This window comes from Silurus aristotelis, assembly GCF_946808225.1.
Source record: "Silurus aristotelis genome assembly, chromosome: 23".
In the NCBI taxonomy this organism is placed as follows: Eukaryota; Metazoa; Chordata; class Actinopteri; order Siluriformes; family Siluridae; genus Silurus; species Silurus aristotelis.
Window position 1 is genome coordinate 6077397 of NC_139596.1, and position 19709 is coordinate 6097105.

Below are 19709 nucleotides of genomic sequence, written 5' to 3' on the forward strand. Positions count from 1 at the left end.
AGCATGTACATTGTGAAAGGCAGGGGTCCTAGAACTGAACCTTGTGGCACCCCATATTTAACTTGGATTAACCTGGATAGTTCTCTGTTTAAATCTAAAAAAGGTAAAGATCAGACAGGTAAGATTTAAACCAGCTTAATGCCTGTTTCTGAATGGCAAGGTAATTCTGTAAGTGATTCAGGAGAAAGTCATGCTCTATAGTGTCGAATGCAGCACTAAGATCTAGTAAAACCAACAGAGAGATGTAGCCTTGGTCTGAAGCTAAAAACAGTCATTAGTGATTTTAACTAGAGCAGTTTCTGTGCTATGATGGGGCCTGAAACCTGACTGAAACTCTTCTAAGATATTGTTTTCTTTTAAGAAGGAACATAACTGGGCAGACACAATCTTTTCAAAAAATCTTTGACATAAACGGAAGGTTTAAAATAAGTGTGTATTTTGATAGTTCGTTTGGATTCAAATTAGGTTTCTTAATGAGAGGCTTGATAACTGCCAACTTGAGGGGTTTAGAGACATGACCTAAAGATAGCGATGAGTTAATAATATTGAGAAGAGGCTCACCAGCTGTATGTAACACTTCTTTCAGTAGTTTAGTTGGAATAGGATCTAACAGACATTGAAATTAGTCAAGCTTTAGGTGAGACTGGATCACAAGATGCTGGCAGAGGTTGGACCTCCACAATTGTGTTTCTAATACTTTTAATATTTTTAGTGAACAAATGTATTAAGTCCTTACAACTAAACTGCGATTGGATATTATTTTCAAATATTTAATTTTGAGTTAATTTAGCCACTGTACATAAAAGAAACCTAGAATTCTTTGGTTGTTTTCTATGAGTTTGCTCAGGTGCGCAATCCTAGCCGCGTTTAGTGCCTGTCTGTAGCTAAGCATACTGTCTTTATATGCAATAAAAAAAACTTTAAATTATTATTATTTTTTTCATTTTCTTTTTAGATTATGGACTGCTCTCTTGAGGGCATTAATATCACTATTATACAATGGTCCAGGTGTTTTTTCTCGAATCTTTTTTAATCGAATGGGTGTCTAGTGTGCTAGTAAAGATAAAGTCTATGTTGTTAGCCATTTTGTCAAGATCATTTGCATTTAAGGGTTTAGTGAGAAGTTGAGCTCAGATCAGGCAGGATACTTATGAATCTGTCCATAGTGGTTGGAACAATAGTCCTACCAATTCAATAACTTGGTGAGACGCAGCTAATCTGCTCTACTGGTAGTGTGTTTAATATACTCTAAGGTAATGGTCTGTGATATAAGCACTGTGAGGTTAAATATCCATATCAGTGACATCTGCTTCACGGGATATTATTAAGTCTAGTGTTTGATTAAAACGATCAGTCGGTATAGTGATGTTTTGTTTAACCTCAAAAGAGTTTAGTAAGTCCACAAATTATATCACTATATATCATTTGCATTATCTATGTGAATATTAAAATCTTTTACAAGCAGCACTTTATCAAAATTGACCAAGAGGTCTAAAAGAAAATTAGCAATCTCTGGAAGAAAATCAACGTAGGGCCCTGGGGGGTCGGCACACGGTGGCCAGCACGAGAGATAGTAGGGGTTTTCTATGTATGTCTGAAAGTACAACTTTAAGAACAAGCGCTTTCAATGATTTAATCCTGAATCTTAATTTTTGACTAACATTACGAAGGGCAATATAAATGGTTGCTACACCACCTCTCACCACCAGTCTGACAGGGCTTATGCTTATAAGCATATCCTGATGGTATAGACTCATTTAGACTCATGTAATAATTTGGTTTAATCCAGGTCTCAGTGAGAAAGAGTGCATCAGTGATGATCTCATTTACAATGAGTGCTTTGGGTGCAAGAAATCTAATATTTAGAAGACCCAACTTTTTAGAATTTTTTTGTTTGCTTATCTGACATTTTCCAGTTTTAACTGCAATAAGATTATTTCTAGATCTTGTGTATTTATTCCTTGGTTTTACTACACGAGGAATAGACACGGTTTCTATAAAGTGGGCTGTGTGTGTACTTGTAACTATTTGGTTTGTTGTACAAATGTTATCATAATTGTGAATTGCATGCTGTCTTACCAGTCAGATGGTGTGCAGTATTCTGGAGATGTTTTTTGATAGGACTGGAGCTCCAACTCTGATGAGGTGCAGGCCATCAGAATAGAAAAACCTAGGACGCTCCCAGAAAAGATTCCAATGATCTACAAAGAGTAGTTTGTGTTCTCGACACCATGACTGTAGCCATTCATTTAGTGCAAAAAGTACTGAAACTCTCAATTCCTCACTGGTAAGTGGAAAGGGGTCCTGACACTATGATCCTCGTCGTGGACGATGTGCTGCGTACCGTCTCCACCAGGACCCTAAAGTTTCTCTTCAGGATCTCCGTTTGCCTTAGCCTGGTGTCATTCATCCCGGCATGGAGAACAACAGTTCCGAAGTTCTTATTCAGGATCACGGTTACCTGTGCAGCAACATCGAGAACACGAGCACCAGGAAAACCGTGACTGTGTACCTTACCTATGGCTGCAGTAGCGTGGACATACCGGACAATGGAATCGCCAAGAATCACAGTGTCGCATTTCAGGCACAATTCAAAATCTAGTGGAACATCTTCCCACAAGAGTGGAGGGAATTTTAGGAGCAAATTGGGACTAAATGCGATGCTCAGAAAACACATACCATACTTATGACCAGGTGTCTGCAAACTTTTGGCAATCTAGTGTACTTTGTGGCCATTTCTCATTAAAAGTAACTATAGATGGATAAAAACTTTGCTTTAGTGTAAATAAATACACTAACGTGTATATAAGTAAATAAAAAAAACTCATTGGCACACATGTTATTGGGAAGGCAATCAGCAATCCATCTTGTGTGTTGATCATCAAAGTGATGCATCAAACCAAGCCACCATTGATTATTTATTTATTTATTTATTTTTGTAAGAGAATCTAACAATGTTGCAAGTACAAAAGCTTTTCAAGTTTTTGTTCAGGGGGGCTAAAGGATGTAGGATTGAGAAGTTGAGATGCTGAGAGGAGTATTAGGAAAAAGCTCAATGTTTTACTTACAGCTGTGATCCTTGTAGCCAACAGAGAGCTCAGAATTAGAAACTGCTCCCTAAAGATGGTGTAAATCTCTCCCTCTCGGCCAGCTGCAGGTAATGTTTTTAGTAAGGTGTTGGACTCAGTGACGTCGTGCCATAAAGCAAAGTGGCAGTAATGACAATCTACCTGACTGTGTTAAGGTGTTTTTCTCCTTGGTACCTCTATTTGTGCGAGAATTGAGAAAGGTATCTGATTGGCTTTGCCCTCCCAGTGGGAACGTGAACCTCCTGGGTCAATAACCAGTATTTCATCAATGTGTCTGCACCACTAGAATACACTTAGTCACATAGTGAGAGCGCGTTGGACTTGTTCTGAGCACACAAGACTGAAAATCACAGGTTTGATTTAACACAGATGACCTTCTTTTCTTCATCGATTATGTTCTTCATCGATTATGAAGAACTTTATATTACAGTGGCAGGGAGTCAGTGGCCAAAACTCTATCAGAATCACTGACTTATATTTTAATTTATTTTTGTCCATAAATATGTATTAAATTATTCCCAATATTCTATTTTCTTCATTTCATACCATTTGTTTTGGATGCACTGTGAGGAGCAGTGTCACCGAGTGTAAATTTCAGTTTGACTTTCTATCTAATCAGATTTCAGCTGCCATGCTGAAAGGAAAAAAGAGAATTGCTGTAAGGCCAGCACTGTGAACACTGAAGGCATTCTATTGGTTCAAATCTATGTTGCTTAAAGCTGTTGCTCTTACCAATCAGATTGCAACTTGCTTACTCCAAGGCTTACTCTAGAAGGTGTCTAAACAGTTCAGCAGTCACATCCTTTGATTGGATGAGATTGGATTGATAAGTCAGAGAGCGTTTTTTTTTTTTCCACAATGGCTGACCGAGGAGAAGAAATTGTGAAACATATGGGACATAGTGAGGAAAGGTCAGCCAAAATATTTGTTAAGCTTTTTCATGAACCATTTATACTTTTTCATTTTAGTACAATTTGCACAGAAACATACACTTTGGTTTAGTTGGGTTTCTTGCTTTATTATTGCCATTCATTCTTATTGTATGAGATACTTGTCTGTGATGCAGCTCTGTGTTACACTGCGACTATACTGTCATAATAGATAGATAGATAGATAGATAGATAGATAGATAGATAGATAGATAGATAGATAGATAGATAGATAGATAGATAGATAGATAGATAGATAGATAGATAGAACTTTATTGTCATTGCATACAGTAGGTACACATAATGATGGTAAAAAATAGGTGGACTGACTCAGGTAGGACTAAAGGCCTAAGTGTAAAATCCCCAGCCCACCACTGGTATATTGTTCTTGCGAGACTGAAATGTGGCACAATTTGCTGTAGGAAAACAGTTTAACTTTATAGTTCAAAAGTCTTTTTTTGCATTTGCTTTGTGCAAAATGATATTGTGTTAAACTTAAAAACATTTTAGCTACAGTTTGTTATTTAAATGAAATCTTGTGTTAAAAAAAATCATATTTAGTTTAAATGAAAATGTCAAGTCACAACACAGGTTAGAGAATTTGATGGAGACAGTTAGGTTAACTGAATTGACCTGAGAATGCGATGTGTCCAGAGGAAAGTAACAGCCTTCCATCAGCTGTTCAAGCATCCATGTGTGTACATCTGAGAAATCTTATCTTGACTGATGCTCATAGTGTTTGTCCCATCTGCAAGGCCCTATGCTGGGTCTAATTAATGTCTGGCCCCATCACAGCTTGGCTGGATATGACTGCAGCTGAGTCTCGGTAGACATGTTTATCAGTCAGATGTTGTCTGGGTCGGTCTCAAGATAGATGTAAGGCTGTGGCTGAGCCAGAGGACCTTTTCTTTTTGCTTGTACGTGAGTAATCTACATTGCGGCTCATGTGCTTTTTTATTACCAGCTGGAGAACACTGGGAAAAATAGGGTTGTGGGGTCTGCTTTGCTTTACCTTGCCTTGCGTTGAATCGGGTTTGTGCGATTGTAACAAAGAGAGAGAAAGAGTCCTTAAGGGCTTAAGCAGACGCTCCACTTTAAAGCAAAAAAAGGGATTTAGAGATGTAGGAGTGGGGAGTGGAAATGGCGCAGAGATTGGACTAAAAGCAATCGACCCTTAAGAGGGATAACGGTGTTTATGTTTATACTGTAGATAAGAAGGTATAAATATGATGCATAAAAAGATGCAGACTAAAGGTTTGACAGAAGATGAAAGAAGTTCGTCTTGAAGCCAACAATGAGCTTCTGGAAGAATTGAATAAATTATAATTCCTTTCCGTTCTATCTACTACACAAAATAAGGGAAGAAAACATGGATACATCGATAACTAATCTCCATCCTGTTTTTTATTCTGCAAGGGGCAGAACAAAGAAGAAAATAAAAGTGAGCCAGTAATCACGCCGGTGTAAAAACGTATTCTGCTTTGATAAACGTCCCCTCTTTGATAATTCCCTGTTCATAATGCCCTTCTCCTAAATCTATTTTAAAGCTCAATTGACACTGGGCAATTATTTGACAGATTCAATATAAAAGTAATATTGACCTTCGGTAAATGTCTGTGCCATCTGTCCATCCAGGGCTTTTATAAAATTCTATAAGTCAAAAACAAGAGACAGAGTTTGGATTTTTATCCGACCCAAAATATCTCAAGTTGATACTGCTGTAGAAGCTACAAAAAAATTGCTGCTGCACTGAAGATTCCCAAGAGCATAGTGGCCTCCATAATTCTCAAATAGAAGAAGTGTGGCACAACCAGGACTCTTTTAAGGGCTGGTAATCTGGCCAAACTGATCAATAAGGGAAGAAGGGCTTTAGTAAGAGAGGTGATCAGGAACCGATGGTCATTCTGACTGAGCTCTGGGGATTCTGTGTGGAGATGGTACAAAGTTCCAGAAGAACAACAATCACTGCAACCCTCTACAGATTTTGGCTTTATGGCAGAGTGGCTTAACAGAAGCCTTTCCTCTGTGCAAAACCCATTGAAGCCCATGAAAGACTGTGTGGAGTAAGATTCTCTGGTCTGATCAAACCTTGATTGAATTGTTTCACAGCAATTCTAAATGTGTGTCTTTGTCAATGGTAAGTGGTAAAAAAAAAAAAAAGAAGAAAAATTAATGGAGAGCAAGCATGGGAACCTGCTGTGTGTCTGCAGGCATTCTATCCTCCTTCCTTTCAGGCCCCTGACTAGGATAAGCTTAACCGGTTGTGTCCAGTGGGAGCAACCGTCCACAGAACGGAAAAAATTGGAGCAGCTGCTAACAAGAAGACCCTCAGCAGGTGGATTGGGGATGCTATTCCATCCTTTTATGAGTCCTCCGGTCTCCCCGCACCTTTCGGGGTTAGAGCTCACTCCACTCGGAGTGTGGCAGCCTCTAAGGCCTGGTCTTAGCATTTCTTCAAGACATTTGCAATGCTGTGGGCTGGTCCACCCCGCTGACCTTTTTCAGGTTCTATAGCCTTGACCTTAGGGCAACTTCTGGCTTTTCCGTCGTTCAGCCTAGCTGTGCCCAACCACACTAGGCAGGGACTGGTTAGTCTGGCGATATTGTACTCCTGTTCCCAAAGCATTGATGATGTATGTAACCCTGGATCCCTGAGGGAACAAGATGATGCCTCTCCAGGCTCACAATCCCTGCATCCCTGCAGCACTTCCATTCATTTCAGAAGCTAGCGTCGTCTCCACCACATTTTTTATTTTTACAGTTTTGCACAGTTTTTACTGTGTACTGTGTACCACAGTGTATGGTAGAAATGACAATTAAAAAACCCTTTAGACTCTGGACTCTCTTGATTTGCTTTTATAGCTTTCTGTTCTTGACGTCACCCTGCTGGTGACATTGCACCTTTCTGTTGGACAGATTATAAACGTGATTTAGAGCATGGACACAAGGTTTACATATGTAACCTAGAGACGATCATAAGCAGGGGTCTCCAATCTTTTCTAGAAAGGGCCAGTGTGGGTGCAGGTTTTCATTCCAACCAATCAATGGTCACACCTGATAGTCATTTACAATGACGATCATTAGATTTGAACAGGTAGAATTTGGTGTGGACTCGCTTGGTTGGAATAAAAACCTGCACCCACACCGGCGCTTTCTGGAAAAGATTGGAGACCCCTGATCATAAGTAATGAATACATATCTCACTGGATAAAAAAAAATTTAATTAAATTTCATATCACATTTTACCTTCATACTTATTGTCTGTAACTAACTAAATGTATCGAATGTTTAACATTGCTCTCTTCCATGCTTCAAGTTGCATTGCGGTCTGTATTCGGACCAGAGTCTGCCAGCTGGCGACCCATGTCCTAGAGTGTCCAAGTCAGGGCTCTGGCCTATCTAATGTGACCCAGCTTGAGAGGATTTGCCATTAAGAAAAATCTTAATCTTGGCAGAAAATCCCCCAATCCAGGTGTGCAAAGCTTGCTGTGTCATACTCAAAAAAGATTTGAGGGTGTAATTGTTGCATAAGTGCTTCAACTAGGTACTAAGTAAAGGGTCTGAATACAGTACTTATAGACATGTGATATATATCTTTTTTTTGTTGTTGTTGTTGTTTTTTTTATTAATTACAGACATTTCTAGAATTCTGTTTTCACTTTGTCTGTATCAGGTACTGAGTGAAGACTAATTAAAAAAAAAAAATTAACAATTGTAGTATCAGGCTGTAACATAACTAAATTTTAAAAAGTGAAAGGGGTCGGAATACTTTCTGAATGCAGTGTGACTTCACACGGACTGTCTTAGTGGAAACTCTTATGATTTAACTCAAAGTTTTTTTGCCTCTGCCATTTTAAGAAAGTGCATGCATCTTTGTCTGAGATTGGCATTATCATTAGAAAGTGTGAGGAAATTATTAGATTGATCAAACTTTCTGACTGGGAGACCTAATTAAGTCCGGATCAGAAACAGCATATCCAGCACCACCAGCCCACTGCTTTTCACTTTGATGACCCACGACTGTGTAGCAATGCACAGCTTGAACCACATCATCAAGTTCGCTGATGACACAACCGTGGTGGTAAGTCAGCATACAAAGAGGAGGTGCTACAAATAACAGTCTGATGTAGAGACAACAACCTGTCTCTTAACGTTGACAAAACAAAAAAAAGCACAGAGCGGCCATTCCCCACTGATCCTCCGTGGAGATTGCGAGAGCTTAAACTGGTCACTCAACAACAGCTCCATTAGCAAGAAAGCCCAGCAGCATCTCTACTTCCTGAGAAGGATGAGGAAAGCCCATTCATTTTCTACCCAATTAATTTTCTAGGTTACCCTTAAACTACAGGACCAAACAGTCTCTTTACTTTGAATTCATAAATAAAATAAAAATTCTTACTCTGTGTTACGATAGATTTTTGAGTGCATGAAAAAAAAATATGCCATCTAAACTGCATGAACATTTTTTCTAAGGCAACTTAAAGACATGCTTTGAAGTCCCTAGCAGAATCATATCCTTATATTAGTACAAACAGGCCAGGAATACGATCTAGAGTTAGATGAATTAAACATGTGGAATCAATTGTAGCTCCTGAGAACAAATCAATCAAATCAAAAGCCAATCAGACTCTTTGTGGATGAGATTAAAGGGTCCTGGCATCTACTAATGAAAATTTGTCAGAAATACACTAAGTGAAATTTAGTGAAAATTGAACACACTTAATGACACTTTGTACTAACATGAGGATATGTTTTTAAAAGGGACACCAAAGCAAAGAACACTCATTTGTTTGTACTGTCAGAAAATGGAATGCTCAAAAGACGCTACTTAAATAGAGTGGCCACTGGTTCAGTTTTACTCCAATAACCCATGAAATCATTTTGGACTGATGTTGCAGCACAATAACATTAGCAATAAACTTGCCAGAGAAGGTTGATTGTATAAGTGACAAGTAAATAATTTTTTCTTTACACTGAGGGACGTAAAAGTAGTGTGGTGATTTTACCTCACCATAGCTTTCACTGGTTCACTTTTTATTTTTTTTTTTTAATTTGTGGTTGTAGGCAGAGAATCAGTAGTTGCAGCAGAAGGCATCAGTATTTAATGTAAATTGTGCTGTTGATTTGGCAAACATTAAATGTAATGTAATTTAATTCAGACTTATTAGTATAACGCTTTTAACAATAGACATTGTCCCAAACAGATCTGAATAGATAAAGAGGTTATGAAGTTGGAATGTATACGTTTTGTGCCTATAAGCTTGTCTTTAATGAGCGAGCCAGTGGTGACAGTGGCAAGGAAAAACTCCCTGAGATGGTATGAGGAAAAAAACCTAAAATTGAATCAGACTCTAGGAAAACCCATCTTCATCTGGCTGGTACCGAATATCTATTCATTACAGTTCCATCACTGTTGAGGTGTACTGTTCAGTCATAAGTGCTTAAATGCAGAACTGTTTGTGCAAACTGTGGTCCTACCCCATGTAGCACACTGTTTATATTAATTACACTTCAGATCCATTCTCATAGTTTTTTTTAGCTTTGCGAGGCCTGTTCCGAGTGGAAAACATCTTGGAAAACCTCTGTATGACCCTGGCCACTGTACTTTAACTTAGTTTTAGGGTGTTACAGATCTTATAGCCCCGCCCATCTTTGTGAAGAGCAACAATTCTAATTTTCAAATCCTCAGAGACTGAGGTGCTATGTTAAACATCCAGTGGTCAGTATGAGAGAATTGTCAAAGCACCACATTTTATCTGCTCTAATACAAGATACACAAATTTGTGTGGTCCGGGCAAGCAGACAAATATGAACATGATGAAAAGGACATGTGGCTTTACATGGTTAAGCGACAAACAGCTGTTATCATTTAGGGTGTACTCACTTTTGTTGCCAGCTATTTTGACAATAATGGCTGTATGTTGAGTTATTTTCAGAGGACAGTGAATCTGAACTGCTATACAAACTGCACATTGACTACTATAAAATATATCTAAGTTGAATTTCTATAGTATCTTTCCTTGAGAAGATACTCTAAAATGTTTGCTTATATATATATATATATATATATATATATATATATATATATATATATATATATATATATATATATATATATATATATATATATATATACAAGAAATCAGTGGAATTATGTCATGAGTAATTTTGAGAGATTATTATTTTTTTTTTTATATGAGGGCAAGAAAAGAAAATGACACTGGTGCAAAAATTATATATCCACTTGGCTTTATGACACCTGACTAAATATTCAGGATAACAATAAGAATGTATCAAGGCTTTTTTCTATATATGTACTGTATTTTATTGTATTTGAAATAATTTCTTACAGAAAAAGAAATTCCATTATCATTTTTAACATTGATGTTACAATTAAATTATTAATAATATTACAAAGAAAAAAATTATTTATAGATTACAATTTGCTGTTATATACTGTATAACATTTTCATATACATATGAACTGTTTTTAAATAATAGGAAGAGATCAAGGAATATGCCTTTACATCTGTAGAGACATTTTGACATTATCTCTTACTCAGCCTAGGAAATTCCAAATGTGCTGAATCTTTAATTGGATATGTCTGAACTATTGAATTTGTTCAAAATCTATGAAATAAACGCCATCTGGATCATCGACTGCAGTCCTTTGCCTGTGAGAGGTTTTCAAGAATGCTTCTCTTTACATTGATTTCCCTATTGACCTGTAAGAACATCTTCAGCTTTTGTGCTGTTTTAGCAGCTTGCATGTCATTAAGCCTGAGATTGGGGCTCTTTTGTCTGTGGCTTGTGATTGGATAATCCTGTGGGAAGGCAACATCAGCTCCCTAAAGCAGTTTCTGTGTCCTCGTGAGGTCGAACGCACAGCAGATATATTGAGCGTTTTCTAACACTCAGAGCTGATTACTGCTATACGGTGTGCTCTCTAATACTGGATGGTTACTTTTCTTATAGGTCTTATAGAAGCCAGAGAGCAGCCAGAGTGACATTCTCTTACTTTTTATCGAATCGATAACTTTTCCACTTTAAACCCATTTTCTCGATTCTGCACTGGATTAGAAGTTCATCGATCATGAGAAATGGTTGCATGAATAGGTTTAGCGGATCTGTTATAATGCGAGGCTTGATGACGTGGACAAAATCAAAGTGTGATTATATCACTACACCCTGCAATCACAGTATGACCTGTAAATGATTAAAAAAGCAAACTTGGGAAACTTGTAAATCACAATACAGAATGAAAAACTCTGAGGAAAAGCTAATCTGGAAAAGCTCTGAGCTTGTACACAAGTATCTCAAAGCAATAATATGAGGTGCATTTCATGTATGTTTATGTTTCTTTTCAAACCAGACGTGCATAAACAATATTTTATTATTATACCACACTTCTGTTGAATTCTCAATTCTGAGCAGTCAAATGATTGTCCTATAAACAAAGCACTAATGTTCAAGTAGGTGGCATTTCAGACCCAGTATTGCCAAATGGTGTGTGTATTAATGCTCTGCTAGTTGACATAGATCTTAAAGAAGTCATAGATATACAATTATAACCCAGCTAGTTGGCTAACTAAAAAAATTTTCTTTCGGCTTCTCCCATTAGGGGTCACCACAGCGGATCATCCGCATGTTTGATTTGGCACATGTTTTTACGCTGGTTGCCCTTCCTAACGCAACCCTCCCCATTTATCCGGGCTTGGGACCGGCACTAAGGCAACCCTAATGGCTGGGGTTGGTTCCCTGACCGGGGATTAAACCCGGGCTGCAGCGTTGAGAGCGCTGCATCCTAACCACTAGACCACCAGGAACCTTTGCTAGTTGGCTAACTAGCTGATGTTAAATCTTACAAAAATATTAATTCAGTATAATTTACTTCCCTTATTCTTTTCATCTTTAACCATTTCAAACAGTAGAATTTTAGATTGCAAATATAGATGAGTGAAGTGATACAAACATTGAAATGTTATATGGGAAGTGGTAGCGAAGAGTTAAAGGCGTTTGCCTTTTCATTTGAAGTATGTGAGTTCAAATTCCAGCCACACCTAGTTGCTTCTCCTTGTCCCCTAAGCAAAGCCCCATAGCTGCTCAGCTGTATAACTTGTATCTTTTAAAAATGTAAGTCGGCCTATATAAGGGCTTCTACCAAATGCCATAAAAGTATATGTCCCAGTGTTCACTCTGTGTTTTCTTGTTCCTGGGCTGCAGGTTGGAGATCAGATCATGGATGTGAATGGGCATAGTTTCCGCAGCATTGCTCATGACGAAGCTGTACAGATTCTCAAGAGCTCAAGCCACATGCTGATGATGATAAAGGATGTAGGGCGCCTTCCTCACGCCCGCACCATAGTGGACGAGACCAAGTGGATCTCGAGCCCACAAATTGCAGAGAGCTCTGCTGGTGCTGCCCTGAGGTAAACTGAGCAAGATCTTTTTGGTTCCCTTTCAGGAACTTGAGCTGCTTTAACAACGCTTTGGAAACGCTTTTGCGTTGTCTATGCTCTGAATCATGTGTGTAGGCCATCCAATTGAAAGTGTGCTGTCAGCGGTGGGGTGACGTCACAAATAGAAAGCTATAAAAGCCATGGAAAATAGCGCTCTATGATTGTGTTTGTCTCTATGTATGTGTTTTTTCCCTTGGTAAGTGGTAAATGTCCAAAAATATATATTTTAAAAAGTAAATGAAGGCAAGCAAAAATGCTAAGCGCACCATATTACAGGGGGTTCATAGCCTGTGTGTGGCTTGCCTGGGAGCGAAGCACGCTGTCGGTTCCTGAGGAAGCCGCTCTCTGCAAGCCGAAGGCCGGAGGTTGTGACCCAGGCATCTACGACTTACCCTCTAGTGCTGACTGGCCTGTTCGTAGAGAGGTTTCAGGAGACCAAGATCAGTCTGCAGCATTTCAGTGGTTCCTCCCATGTTACTCTGCCATGTCACTCTGCTTGGCGGGCACAGCACCAAGAACGACCCAGCAGCAAAAGGATCCTGTGCGATGCTCTGCACCGAAGCCCTGTGAGAGACATATCTGAGGACTGTCATTTTCAATAAGAGGGCTAAAAAGTCCTGACACGGGACGTTATGGGGATTTCGTTGGGAAAGGGAGTTGTGCGCCTTATTATACGGTGCCCGCCCCGGCCCTCCTCGGCACCCTCAAGAACAAGTCTCGGAACAACTATTCATCTGCTATGGCCCTCCGAGAATGGGCCTCCCTGCGAACAAACAGGTGGACTGTGAATGTTATTGCATCCTCCTACGAGTTCTCTGGGTGCCCGTTTCTTTCGGGGTCAGAGCGTACTCAACCTGGAGTGTGGCAGCCTCTCAGGCTTGGTCCTCTGGAGTTCCCTCCATGACATCTGCAATGCTGTGGGCTGGTCTACCCTGCTGACCTTTGTTAGTGACACTCCTGGCCTCTCTGTCCTTTGACCTAGCTGTGCTCTTACACACTAGGCAGAGACTGGTCAGTCTGGCGTTATTGGACTCTTGTTCCCAAAGCGTTGTTGACGCAGCTGGAGTTTTTGAAAGAAAATGTCTCCAGTTTATGTATGTAACCCTGGTTCCCTGAAGGGCAGGCAGGCAGGCAGGCAGGCAGACAGACAGACAGACAGACAGACAGACAGACAGACAGACAGACAGACAGACAGACAGATAGATAGATAGATAGATAGATAGATAGATAGATAGATAGATAGATAGATAGATAGATAGATAGATAGATAGATAGATAGATAGATAGATAGATACTTTATTTATCCAATTGGGAAATGTAAATTTTTACAAGCATCACAATTTACACACATGATTCAGAGCATAGAGACAACACGGAAGCGTTCTTAAAGCGTTGTTGATGCAGCATCTTGTTCCCTCAGGGTACCAGGGTTACATATGTTACCTACTAAATAAATACTTTAGCAGTAGTTTATTTTTAACTTTTGAGCAATTCCACAGATTTTGATCTTTCCTGAAGAACTGTTACTTAGCTATACCTCATTAAGTACCTCAGGGTCTAAAATGTACAGTAGCATTGGGTAACAAATATTCTCCATTACCATTACCATTGACTAATTAACTATTAAAAAAATTTAATAATGCAGTAAATAGTAATGAATTACCATGTGCAATATTATTATCCAGGTTTTTATTATCCATTAATAACTGAGTACCAAGTTTCATTAGTATTAAGTAAAGATTTCAAATGAATAATTAATGAGACGTCATTAGCTAAATAAAATACACGTGGCAAATAAACTTGTTAATGCCATTTTCAGACTTCTTGAATACAGGCATGTATTCAAACGCAGAACACATTCTAGTCTTTCCTGTCCGTAAAATGTCCCATTCCTGTGTACTCAGAACTTTCAGAATTTTAGGGCTTTTTTAATTGATATGTTAAAGTTACAAATATTTCCTGAATTTCCTCAACATGCTGTCCTTTTTTAAATAAAATCTGGGTCAGCGCCTGCCATTGTTCTTTGTATCGCTCTGTGAAAGAAGTATTTCAATAGCTGTTGGCTGCTTTTTGAGTTGGTTTCAGATGCCACATTGTCAGTGACTCACTGCAAACAAAAACACACATGCATCATGAGGGTGGATGGGGTGTGTGCATGGCTATAGATTCTGATCTGACGGCACTCCGAACTCTTTCTCCAGCTTCCCTTCTTTCCTAATGGAGCCTGGTTGATTGAGAACCCCAGGATGTGCTCATTTCCAAAGTGCTCCTCTAGATATTCAAGGTGGTTTTGAGTGCCACGCTTCATTTCACTTACGTACTGAAACGCCCAAGGCAGACCGCAACTTTTGTCAAGGAACATTTCAGACGCATAACAACTGTTTTATGATTGCAACATTGAATTTTAGCTCCGTGAGACATTAGTTGCTGTCACAATATCAGTCCTTGCCGCATGGTAATACACTGACAGCTCTTTCTGTTCCCTGCAGTGTGTCAGGAGATGCTGGTGCAGGGGGCTCAGTAAAGGTAAGGCGCAAATTCTGACACAAATAAACACACCATTTATCAGTTACATATTCAAAACGTGTTCCTTCTGATCTAATTTACACACATCAGCCGTACTGTGGTTATGACTGACTCCTGTCATGTCTAGGATGTATTCCCATCTCACACTCAGTATACTCAGGATAGGCTCCATGAATGAATAACTCTGACAGAAAACTGTTAAGAAATAACATGATGGAAGGAAAAGACAAGAAAAAGATAGGTGGTGTTTATGTTCAGTGAATCTCATTTATTGCCCATTATATTAATGGTTGTTGTAATTGGCAGAAACTAATTACTCAGTAATGAATAGGTGCTCAGTGATGTATAAGAGTGAAGGTTGTACAAGGAAACAATTTCAGAGCAGAATTTTCCACTTGCTTTTTTATCTTGTCTTCACTGTCCTATCTCCTGAAAAAAATCATATTTATTAATATGGAATTAAAAGGTTTGCCTATATGTCTATGGAATTAATGTGCAGCTAACTGTTTTTGTTTGGTATATTTTGCATTTAAAATACAGAGTTTCACTGTAACCTCAATCAAATACAGTAATTCTCACCATCACAGGAATCAGGTGTCAGGAATAATGAGGTTTTGTGGTCTAATTAGAAGAACCCAGGCAATTCTGCATGGCTTTAGGTCCTAGAAAGTGTAGCTGGTCATCTTTATGCCATTAGCAGCTTGCCAGTAGCAGTTTGAAAAGATGCAGTGGCTTACTGCAATTGTTTTCACATTTCCAGATTGGTAGCTGCCATGCAGTGTTAGCAAAATTGGATAAAAGCACAAAAAAGGAAGGAAGAAAGTAGGAAAGGCTATGAGATAGGGATGGATGGATGGATGGAAGGATGAAAGGAAGGAAGGAAGGAAGGAAGGAAGGAAGGAAGGAAGGAAGGAAGGAAGGAAGGAAGGAAGGAAGGAAGAACAGAAGGAAAAAGCAATAATTAATAAAATACTGAAATACTGTATATTGAATGTTTTGGCCAATTGACGTAATTGTAATCTTCAGTATATCTGTGACTTTATAAAAAACTGTTTGCTTCTAAACATTTGCCTGTTTACATGCTGAAGTGCTCCCAAAATTTTAATTTAAATGCTGACCAGCCGTAACAATTAATCCACCTTCCAAATATAGTTTAGGTCCTTCTTACACTCCACGAGACCCCAGTAGGTTGTATCTCTCACCAAAATGTTAACAGCAGATTCTTTCTGTACATTGGGAGATGTACTGTACTGTAGGATTGGATTGGGCTTGGATTGTACACCACAGCTCAGAGATATTCTGGGGAATGTGGTGGCCAATAAACACCTTGAAATCTTTCTGCAAATCATTCCTGAACTTTTTTGCAATTTAGAGGGTGCATTATCTGGCTAAAGAGACCACTGCCAGCTAACTTAAAAGGGTCTCAAACAAGGTTGGTACAGTATGTACCAAAGTAACATCTACCTGCATGTCCAGGGCTCAAGGTTTCCCAGCAAAACAGTGCTTACAGTATCATCCACCTTCACTGTCTTCACAAAATGCATTTTGGTGCCACCCATGAATAAGTGATGCATGCACACCTGGCTATGCACATCATGTAAAACAAAATGTAATTCATTAGATAAAGCTAACTTCTTCCAGTACTTTGTGATCTGCATCTATTACTCAGTGACCACTGTAGGCACTTTCAGTGGTGGATGGGGGTCAGCATGAGCACTCAACCTGCTCTGCATTTTTGCAAGCTTTGATACACTGTACATTATGACATCTTTGTATCAAAACTAGAACTTGTATCAAAAGTGGCTTTTTTTGTTAGATCTGACCAGTCTTCCCTCACAAACACATCAGTGAGTCTTGGGTGCCCGAGACCCTGTTGCCGCTTCACCGGTTGTCCCTCCTTGGAGCACTTTTTAAAAGGTACTACCCAAGACCTGCCATTTTGGAGTTTCTCTGACCTTCAGTTATATTTTAGCCATGGTCAAAGTTGCTCACATCCTTACCCTTGAACATGTTTCCTGCTTTCAAGACTTTCCAAGAAGTTCACTTTTTGCCTAATGTATCCCACCCCTTAAGAGGCTCCATTGATAATTCATTTTATTTAGTTTGCCTGTGAGTAATGTTATGAATGATCTGTGTAGACTTACTGATATACACAATATGGACAAAAGTATTGGGACACCTGAACTTTCCTGCCAAATGTGGTTCTTCTTCAAACTGTTATCACAAATCTGGAGACACATAATTGTATAGGACTTTTGCGTTCACCTGAACTTGGAAATGCAAACCTGTTCCAGCATGGCAATGCCTCTATGTACAAAGTGAGCTCCAAAAAGATATAATTTACATGGTGTGGAAAGGAAGATCTTGAGTGGTCTGCTATCGAGCTCTGATCTCATCCCTACTGAACACCTTACCCTACATCAGTACCTGACTTTGCTAACACCGTTTTGGCTAATGAAAAGAAATGTCCACAAACACACTCCAAAATCTAGTGGAACATCTTCCCAGAAGAGTGGAGGGAATTATAAAAGCAAATTGGGACTAAATGTGAAATGTGATGCTTAAAAAGCACATAACATGCTTATGACCAGGTGTCTGCAAACTTTTGGCAATATAGTATACTTCTACTATAAACACGATTAATATAAGGCCTTTCTGCAAATGTATCATGTGTTTGAAGCAATTTTCCCCAAATCAAGCTTTAAACCGTGCTCATTCAGACAAAATGGCATGCTCTTTGTTTTCAATAATGACACGTTAAATAGCTTTGGGTGATTTAATTTAACTGTTATTATTGGAAAAGGCATAAAATAAACCCAGTGATCCATTATAAAACACATCCCGGGAGCCACATTGTATTGTATATAAACCTGTACACTGTATTTAGTGCATCATAGAGGTGATGTTGCATGGAGCAAAGCACCGCTGCAGGAGTTTGGCTACTGCAGTGCTAGATGTGTCAGCAGCTTTCTGGAACCTAAAGGCTGGAGCTGAACAAGGGCTATAGGAGGCTGGTAAAGAAATAAAGGGAGTAAAAGTGGTGTGAAAGTGTATCAAAAGCCTTTAGTTATTTTTTTTTTTTCCTTTCTGGCTGCCAGGCCGCAAATTGCATTAGTGTTGGAGTAACCTTGGACAGTATGGCTCTGTAAATCAGCCCCTGCTCTCCTGTACAGCCCTCGCACACCCAAATCCTTTGGGACCTGGGCCCTGGAACCCTTTTATTAGGATATGGGTGTGTAGAGTCTGTCATTGAACCTGCTACCCAGTTATGTCAAGAGAGCAAATGTAACGCTGAGCATTTAAAACCCTGATGAGTTATCAGCGTCTATTTGTGGAAAATAAAGACTCCAAAAACTTGATGTTTACCTGATGAAAAATTATGTTTACCTCCCTCTGAGCTATACAAGTATCTAAACACACTTACTGGCCACTTTTATAGGTACATCTGCACATCTGCTCATTTATGCAGTCTTCAGCCAATCATGTGGCAGCATCATGCATATATAAGACATGAGCCTAATGTTTGCATAAGAACGTGGAGAAAATGTGTCGTCGGTAAATTTCGAAGTGTAAATTAATAAAATTATGAAAAAGTATATGTTAGTAAAGGATGAATATTTCAGATAATGTTAGGATCACAACAGCAAATATTGCTAGTGCAACAGCTAAAGTTTGTCACTACCTGCAGGTTTTTCACACCATTCTCGGTGACATCTTTTGAAATCAGATTTGTTTTGTTCGATTAAAAATTTTAGTAAATTTTAAATTTAATCAATAAATTAATAAAAACATTAATAAATTAATATCATCATGTTCGTGATCTTCAATTCAATTAATTTTTATTTGTATAGCGCTTTTAACAATGAACATTGTCTCAAAGCAGCTTTACACAGATAATGTGGTGATTAAAAGTAAATATGTTCTTTGTAAGTTAGTTTGTCCCTGATGAGCAAGGAAAAACTCCCCGAGATGGCATAAGGAAGAAACCTTGAGAGGAACCAGACTCAAGAGGGAACCCATCCTCATCTGCGTTGCACCGAATGTCCATTTGAAGCAGATATACAATGTTGCGGGGTGCAGTGATGATGATCAGAAGCGAACTGTATTTCTGAGTCAGTGTAGGAGTCACTGTTGACATAACTACAGTCCAATCCATCCTCAAAGCTCCCGTTCTTACTCCGGAATTTCATGGAACCACCCAAGGCGTTGATGAGAAACCGTCCCAAACTGCACAGAGTGGCCTCCAGTCAAAGAGAACACTATCCAGAGGCAGGCCTGGACGATGTGGGAAGATCCACGGAGGGGAGAGGGGCAGAAACAGTGGTCACTGGAGCCTCAGGAGCATGTTTAACTCGACCGAGAGAGAGAGAGAGAGAGAAAGAGAGAGAGAGAGAGAGAGAGAGAGAGAGAGAGAGAGAGTGAACTTTTCCTGCTTGCGACAATAATAAATGTGGGAAGACAGTGAGGGGCAATACGTAAATAAATTTAAACAAATTTGAAGCATAGTATAATTTCAATACTTTCCAAAATAAGAAAAGTATTGCAGTGATATGGCTAGGAAAAGTTTAGCACTAATTAAAATAATGTGCAGTGTAAATAAAGTTTATTATTAAGGAGAATATTTTTCTTCAGACTTTTCTCCTTTTTCTTCTTCTTTCATTTTTCTTCATCTATTTCCTCATCTGCTGCTGTTGTGGCTTCCTCTT

General features: G+C 39.0%; 1 protein-coding gene across 1 annotated transcript in view; it reads left to right on the plus strand.

Annotated features, from left to right (window-relative positions):
* whrnb (whirlin b) overlaps nt 1–19709 on the plus strand; it is a 91446-nt gene that overhangs the window by 49957 nt on the left and 21780 nt on the right. The window contains exons 4-5 of the mRNA XM_083526841.1: nt 12242–12447; nt 14967–15003. Coding sequence (XP_083382967.1) covers nt 12242–12447; nt 14967–15003 — 243 coding nt within the window. The remainder of the gene's footprint in view (nt 1–12241; nt 12448–14966; nt 15004–19709) is intronic.